This window comes from Bubalus bubalis, chromosome 3 (genome assembly GCF_019923935.1).
Source record: "Bubalus bubalis isolate 160015118507 breed Murrah chromosome 3, NDDB_SH_1, whole genome shotgun sequence".
NCBI lineage: Eukaryota > Metazoa > Chordata > Mammalia > Artiodactyla > Bovidae > Bubalus > Bubalus bubalis.
This window is the reverse complement of record NC_059159.1, coordinates 25,497,047-25,505,448: the sequence shown is the minus strand read 5'-3', so window position 1 is coordinate 25,505,448 and position 8,402 is coordinate 25,497,047. Positions and strand designations below refer to the sequence as shown.

General features: G+C 43.2%; 1 protein-coding gene across 2 annotated transcripts; it reads left to right on the top strand.

Annotated features, from left to right (window-relative positions):
* Positions 1-401: 401 nt before the first annotated feature.
* On the top strand, positions 402-8,384 carry SNF8 (SNF8 subunit of ESCRT-II). 2 transcript variants are annotated; one of them, XM_025280302.3, is made up of 9 exons: positions 402-559; positions 914-964; positions 2,940-3,078; positions 3,902-4,006; positions 4,612-4,684; positions 5,635-5,776; positions 6,697-6,771; positions 6,931-6,983; positions 7,782-7,938. In XM_025280302.3, the coding sequence occupies exons 1-8, from the start codon at positions 506-508 to the stop codon at positions 6,943-6,945; spliced, it is 654 nt and encodes a 217-aa protein (XP_025136087.1). In that variant the 5' UTR covers positions 402-505; the 3' UTR covers positions 6,946-6,983; positions 7,782-7,938. The 2 variants fall into 2 exon arrangements, with proteins under 2 accessions (XP_025136087.1, XP_006049761.1); XM_006049699.4 differs by lacking the exon at positions 6,931-6,983 and having other exon boundaries at positions 7,782-8,384.
* Positions 8,385-8,402: the final 18 nt, after the last annotated feature.

The window sequence follows — 8,402 nt, the reverse complement described above, 5'->3', positions numbered from 1 at the left end:
TATGTAGTGGAAGCTACGAGCTAGGTAAACTAATTTCAGAGTCCAAATTCTTAACTGTAAGGCATTCCACAGTCAGAAGCTCTGAGTGATTCCAAAAGGTAAACCCTATTAGCATAGAATGGATTGCTGTATGCTTGATACGGAATCCTTGGTATCCAACTCAGCGTATGACACTCGGTAGACAGCCAGTGAGCAGTGGCGGACCTCCACCTGGAAGCTGGGGTGGCAGTTGAGGACGGCCACAGGAAGTTAAGAGGATCCGAGGAGTACACGTGGGTGGGAACACCCGGCCGCAGTTTTGCAGCTCCTTCTCGGCGTAAGAGGCGGGGCCGCTGGGCCCTTGGCGGTGGGCGATATCAGCCCCGCAGCCGGAAGCCTGGACGTAACTTCCGTCGCGCGAAGATGACGTACGACACGCGCTTCCGCGTCGGGGAGCCGGTGGCGGATCCCGGGAAGTGGAGACCCGGGGTCCCGGCAGCGGGGCGGCCCGCGGGCCACGGCGGGGATGCACCGTCGTGGGGTGGGAGCTGGCGCCATCGCCAAGAAGAAGCTTGCCGAGGTGAGGGGAAGAAGGCGGACCCACAGCCATCCCTGACTCGAGAGAGACAGTTCTCTCCGAGCAGAGCTCTATACCCTCAAATAGCCTCCCGAAAGAATTTGACGCGGGCTTCTCGGATTCCGGGGAGCTGAGTTTCTCCAGCTTCCGGTGGATTGGAATGGCACCATCCCCAGACCCATCAGTCCTTTTCCCCACGCCCCTCAATTTGATTACAAGGGAGTTGTCTGTTCCCTCCTCTCCCTAAGAAAAACCATTTGCGAGATCCTCCTCTTATCATACTTCTGCGGAGGCGATACAAGTGGGAGCCCCCAGCATCCATTCTTTCAACTCATCTTGGTCTCTTTGCCTTGACAGGCCAAGTACAAGGAGCGAGGGACTGTCTTGGCTGAGGACCAGCTGGCCCAGGTGAGTAGGTTGGAGGGCTCCAGGTAGCAAGAGAGATCCCACGAGGCTGGGCAGGACCCCTCTGATATAAACCAGATTGTTTGGACCAACCAAAAATAGAGTATTTGGCAAATCCTGATTTCTGTGCTGCTCAGATCATTTAGGTGACTTGCTAATAACAACGATAGCTGACATCTTTGAATGATTACCTACTTTCAGCATCCCAGGCATATGTCCATTTTCTTTAGGTACGCTGTCTTTTTCATTCCTCTTGACAGTTCTATCAAGAAAGAACTCTGTTCTTTGCAGTTTAGAATTGAGGGCGCTGAGGTGTTAAGTGCTTTATCCAAGGTTACATAGATCGTAAGTGGTAGAAGATTTCACTTGGTAAGTAAGTGGTAGAAAACTTAAGCCATGTTAGTGGCTGAAGATTTCCTATTGTGTGAATGCTTCAAATTTGATTATTAGGCGCGTCTTTGATTTGGGTCTTTTGAGTTTTTACTTTAAATGCCAAAGAATAACATGGAAATACTGCCTAACCTCTGGCACCCACCACCATCACATCTAGGTGCGTACCAGAAGTGTGTGACAGTGATGAGGGTGTGGTTCCTGCAGTTTCCTTCTCTAGTATTTCCTTCTCTGTACATGCCCTCTAGTGTACTCATTCATTTTTCCTGGTGAAGAAAAGGAGGCAGTGAGGCAGGGAAATGGGGCCCTTGAACTGAGGAAAGAAGGTAGACACAGGCTGTGCTCTTCAAAAAGTCCCAGTCATAGAGGGAGATAACATGCAGGAATCAACTGGAAATGGTGACTATAATAACATACTCATTTTTAATAGGAGAAAATGAGAGGAGATGCTGGGCCAGGAGTGGTTATTCTTGGTGGGTTGAAGATAGGCTTTGTTAATTAGGGAAAGAGGAGTAATGCAAATAGGAAATCAGAATAGCCCCTGAAGCTAAAAAGAATGTAGCTTTAGAATGTAATGTGGTAGACTGTAGACTCAAAACCCTTCCTCAGAGATTCTTTATCCAGGGTTATCCTCAAGGAGGTCCTTGACCCAGAGATTCAACAACACGTTGATTCATGCCAGGCTTGCTTACTCCCCTATCTAGCTTTTCTGTCAGTTGCTGAAGATTTCCCACTGTGTGAATGCTGCAAAATTGATTGTTAGGTATCTTCAATTAATTTCATTAGATTTTTTTAAATGATTTTATTTTATATTGGCATATAGTTGATTTACAGTGTTCTGTTAGTTTCAAATGTACAGCATGTTGAGTCAGTTACACAATATCTGTTCTTTCTCAGATTCTTTTCCCATATGGGTCATTACAGAATATTGAGTAGAGTTCCTTATGCTATACAGTAGGTCCTCATTTGTAGGTCCTTCAGTTTAATAACATTCCCCCTGCCGCCCCAGGAAAAAGAAAAGCACTTACAACATATTATATAATGAGTTGTTAAGAGAGTAAATCCTAAGAGTTCTTATCACAAGGAAGAACGTTTTTTTTCTATTTCTTTAATTTTGTGTCTGTATGAGATGGTAGATGTTCACTAAACTTAACTGTGATCATTTCATGATGTATGTGAGTCAGATAATTATGCCATATAATGCCGTATATACAGTGCTATAAGTCAATTTTATCTCAGTAAAACTGGAAGAAAGTGAATGAATGAGTAAATACGAAAATTTTTAAAAAAGAAAGAATGGGAAAGAAAAAATTGTTAGATGTATGCTGACTTTAGAACAGAAAACACGTAGGGAAAAAATGTGTATTTTAGAATTGAAGCAACATTACAGCATCTTGTTTCTGTTACAGCAGAACTGTGAAGGAGAGGCAGGAAAAAAAAGGAAGGGAACAGTTAACAGTATAATGGTAGTCCTGAAGACAATAGGTTATTTCAGCCTTTGCTGTGCCACTGGCCCAGGGACCTACTCTTGGCATTTAGTTATCATTTGGTTGGGTTGCCCCTAACCTTCCCTTTGTTCATCCTGCAGATGTCAAAGCAGTTGGACATGTTCAAGACCAACCTGGAAGAATTTGCCAGCAAACACAAGCAGGAGATCCGGAAGAATCCTGAGTTCCGGGTGCAGTTTCAAGACATGTGTGCCACCATTGGAGTGGATCCTCTGGCCTGTAAGGAATCTGTGGGGGTACAGTGTTCTAGGGTTGCTAAGGGGCAGAGCTCACCTAGTTGTCATCACTATTGCTGGAACATCTTCTGTAAAGGCTTACAGGGAGATCCTAGCAGGATAGGGAGTACCTAGCAGGATAACTGAATGTCCAGTTTGATGGGAACGATGGAGAGGCTGGAGTGCAGGCTGAGTGGACAGTGTACATGATCTTGGAATGACCTGCTCTAAAACTTTTTTATGACTGTTTTTTCCCTTTATTAAAAAAAAAAATTTAGTTTTGATAAAAAGTGGTATGTGTTTCAGTCAACAAAGAAAATAAAAGAAAATGAGAAAGAAGTCTTTTGACCCTGCCTGTTATTGCAGAGATAAAGTATGGTTAAGGTATATTTACTTTCTAGACATAGAAAGTAAATCATATTCACTTCATCATATTTATAAATTATTTTTTAAAGATATATGGGATTATGCTGTAATTACTACTTTATAACCTGCATTTTTTACTCAATAAAATATCTCCAGTGGACTTTCGAATGCCAGGTCAGCTTATACTCTTAGCTTTGTCTAGACCATATATCCCATTATATTTGACTCTGAGCCAGAGATATCAGCCAAATAGAACTGCTTTTTAGATTGCCCACCTTTAAAACTTTCTGAACCTGTTGTTTAGTAGGAATAACCAAGAGTCAGATGGTGTTGAGTATCCTGAGTCCAGAAGGGCTTAACACTGGGCAGAGAAGACTGCCCATAGAGTAGATGTTTTAATCTAGCTTTGAAAGAAAAAGTTAACTAATGAATAACCTAGCTTTTGTTTTTCTGTCTTTTAGCTGGAAAAGGATTTTGGTCTGAGATGCTAGGCGTGGGAGACTTCTATTACGAGCTGGGTGTCCAGATAATTGAAGTGTGCCTGGCCCTGAAGCACCGGAATGGAGGTGAGGGTGGTTGAATGGAGTCCTGTGGACTGGGCTTTGGGCTTCTCTGAGAAAGAAAAAAAGAGTCTTGAAAAATGATCTTTCCAATCTGGCAGTCTGCAGGCCAATAAGGTCTTGAGAAGCTGTTTGGTCCTGAGAAGCACATTAGTGCTTCATGCAGTTGAATTCATGGCTGGTCTCCATGGCCAGCGGTAAACATGAAGGATTCTCTCTATTCTCCAAAGGTCTTTGGTCAGGAAAGCTTAGCTCCTAGTTGTTACAGAACATATAGGGAGGTAGAAAATAGGCCTTTCCTCCTGATAGATGATATGTCTGGATTATGATTTTCTCATTAGTAACCATAGGCCTGCTCTGCTTCTCCAAGGTGTGGTGATGTCAACTGAGTCTCTGTGCTACCCAAAATGTGACCTTCAAAATGGTCATCCAGTGGTGTCATCTTAATAAGCATACTGAATGGTCTTAAAGCTTAAAACCAGTTAGAAATCATTGGCTGTAGACACAGCCCTGGTGTCAAGAGAACATTTATAGTTTTTCAGATATGATGCTGACTTTTTTAAGTCATAAAGGTAATCCTTCAACTGCTTTCTGTCCCCCCTCTCCAATAGGTCTGATAACTTTGGAGGAACTGCATCAACAGGTGTTAAAAGGAAGGGGCAAATTCGCCCAGGATGTCAGCCAGTAGGTTTTGTCTTCCAACCTCTTGGAGTATAGAAAGGTCTTTAAAAATCAGGTGGAAATCTTTTCTCCTTACTGTTTGTAGATCTAGGCTAGTTTAGAAATCTTTTATTCACCCTTTATGATCAGAAGAAACATTTTTATTTTAGAAAACTGAAAAGAGATATAAAAAAAAACCAAACCACCCATTGTTTCTCAGCTGAGAGATTATAACTATCAAACATTTTGACAGATTTCCTTCTAAGCATGCATAAATATGTGAATGTGTGTATGCACACACATTTTTTTTTAATAAACATACTTGAGGGGGTGTATACTCTTGACGTTATTTGTGGTCAAGGAGATTAGAGCAGGCACTGAGAAAGGCTGGGGAAAGGAGTTGAGCTCAGAAGATGGGGTCTAAATGGGCCTGGTTCACTAGCCTTTATGCATGACTCCAATTTGAGAAAAGGTGAAAAAAGCTAATCAGTATGTAGACTGCATATGTGGTCTGCACATTTTCAGACATGGGTTTTCTTTTCTAATTTCAGTTAATTGTCAACTAAGAAATAAGAAAATCGAACACTGCTGGGTCTGAATTTCTAAATGGCAGTAATCAGCTGGGTTGCCCCCTTTCAAATGGATAAGCATTCTGTATTTTGCCATGGTTCACACTACTGCCTATTAAGTTCAGCTCGCTTAGTCCCATTTCCTGATGGGCTCCTGGAAGCATGGTTTTTTACCTCTGGTGTTGGAATGGCTTGTTGAATGGAAAGCCTGACTCCTCTACCATCTCCCTTGAACGTCCAGGCACCATTTGGTGCACTTTAACCCTGCCTTTTTACCGATGTAGTTAAATGTTGTGCAGACATGTGAGTCTTCCATCAGGGTATCCTGCCTAGGGCAGAGCTGAAACTGCACTGTTGCTAGGTCTGGTCTGCCAGGGATCTTTATGCAGCTCTTCCTCACCTCAGAGACGACCTGATCAGGGCCATCAAGAAACTAAAGGCACTCGGCACTGGCTTTGGCATCATCCCTGTGGGTGGCACTTACCTCATTCAGTCTGTTCCTGCTGAGCTCAATATGGATCACACTGTGGTGCTGCAGCTGGCAGAGGTACTGGTGTGCCTTCTGAGAGAGAGTGTGAGTGTGTGCATGCATGTGTGAGTGTGCATGCATGTGCATGTGTGTGCATGACAGTCTAGGAAGGTATTTTCTGATCTCCTCCCCACCATCACTCATGCGTTTGCTGAAACTGTCTAATGGATGCACTACTCAGACCTGTGCTTATTTAGCAGATGTTTATTGAGCAGCTACAGTGCAAAGCACTGGGCCAGGCTGTAGGGGCAAATAAAGATGGGTACCACATAGTTCCTGCTCTCAAAGAGCTCACATTCTAGTGGAGTAGTAGACAGACATGCAGACAACTAACTGAATATCCTTGGTGAACAGATTTTTTTGATGTCTTTGTAAAACTACTTTATGGATTCTTTGAAAAAAATTTTTAATCTTGTTTGCCATCCTCCTGTTCCTTAATAGTGCCTTAAGCTGTACCATCTTCCTTCAGATCTTTATCATGTGTTTAGGGAAGACACGTTCAGTTTTCAGTAATATAATGGAGACTAGAACTGAACAAGGGAGGGGGCTTTTCTGGGTTGGGGAATGGTTCGGGTGAGGATGGACAAGGGCTGAATTCTTAATTATTTTAAATTATGATCAGTTTTGATGATCATCATTCCTATCAGTTAATCATTCTGAATCTTTGCTGTACTTTCGAGTTTGCTGATAAAAATCTACATTAATATTTAGTACCAGGGATTCTACTTAAGACTGAGCACCTCAGTCTGCCTACCTCTCTCATCCTGAAAATCACTTCTTACTCTATGCCGGGTCCTCTAAACATTCTTTTCTGTGCTCCCTTAGGCTTTACCCAAGGGCAGGTCCCCCTCCTGTCTGGATAAATTACTTGTCCCTGGGCAGATCCTGGATTCTAAGGGAAAGCACATACTTAACTCACTCCCCATTCCTTCCTTCAGAAAAATGGCTATGTGACTGTCAGTGCTATCAAGGCCAGTCTTAAATGGGAGACAGAGCGAGCGCGGCAAGTGCTGGTACGTGACTTTTGGAATGGCCGAGAAAAGATGGGCCCCAGATGGGAGGAGGAGGGTAGACAGGTACCACTCAGGCAAGGGCTGCAGCTTCTTTCTGCTAACTTCTTGCCTTGAAGGCTGTTGCTACCACACAGAAGTAATCCCAGTGTTTCTCTGCAGATGGCACAGAGGTAGAACTCACAAAGGAAGGGGCTTCGAACACTGGCACACAGGTACAACCAGCCTGCTACTGCCACTGGGGAGTCACCAACACCTTCTCTCATGACATGTAGAGCCTGGTCAATGGTTAATGTGGTTTGACTGAAATTAGAGTGAAGGGAATTATTAACTATAATGATATTACATTTCTATAATTAGTGCACTTATATATAGTTTTATATATACAAGTTTCCTGGTACTAACCAAAGACTAGTGTGAAGAGAGAGTAGCATGAACATGTAGGAGCCCTGGCTTTCAGTATCCTTACCCGGGCAGTTAAATTAAAGACTTAACTTCATCTGTGAAGTGGGGATGACATAAACATTTGTTTAATAATACTGGGTCAAACCAACCCATCTGGAGCATATTTCCAGTAACAGGAACTATGAGTCCATTCTAATACAGACGTTCCATTAACTTTTCCAAAAGGGTTTCCCTGTCTTGTAGCTGTCTGTTACCCACTAAGTTAACTGAAAGTTAGTGATCTCCGTTTGTTTTAGGGAATGGAGTTAGTGATTTATTCAAGGCCATGTAGCAAATGTTTCTGTGGCCCTACCTTCCTTCCACAACATCCCCCTTTGTCATGATCCTCTTTCCCAGCAGCACAGATTAAGCAACTTGGTAGTATTTCTCACACAGAGGGCAAAGATCTAGGTTAAACACATCATTCCAGTTTGGCTGTGTGGATATATGAAGGCACTCTTGTAGATTTAGTTTGAAAACCCTACTGAAGCCAAGATAGGTTTGAGGGTTATATACCCTACTTTGTGGAAACTCCCCTTTCTCAACTGACTTTTTCCTTTTTCCACCAGGAACACCTGCTGAAGGAAGGGCTGGCTTGGCTGGACCTGCAGGCCCCAGGGGAAGCCCACTACTGGCTGCCAGCTCTTTTCACTGACCTCTACTCCCAGGAGATTACAGCAGAGGAGGCCAGAGAAGCGCTCCCTTGACTGGGAATGAAGTGGGCACTGCATCAGGCAGGGAGAAGAGGGAGGAGCTGGTGGTGAATAAAACCTGGACAACTTTGTTTTAAAAAAGAATCAAAAAAACCCCCCAAAAAATTCCAAGTTTTTTTCTTCCCCTAATATTCTTCATTCATTACTTTATTATTTTTTTTTAAAGTGCCTTCACATTGCATTTTTATTGGAGAAAACCTTATTTATCCACTAAGGATAACCTGAGTAACAGAAAACAGCGAGCACGTATAAAATGACTTGCACAGGTCATCTACTACAAGGTCATGGTAGAGCCGGGCCTAGAATGAAGGCTGTCTTGTCTCCTGGCTAAGACAGTCTAGTCTCTGTAGCCCTGAGACATAAATTCTAGTCTGTTAATTCCAACCCCTTCCTCATAAGATGTTCCTTATCTCAAATGAGCAGACCCTACTAGGCCAATAAACATTCACTTTCCCTCTCTTCCAGCTTCCTCTGTAG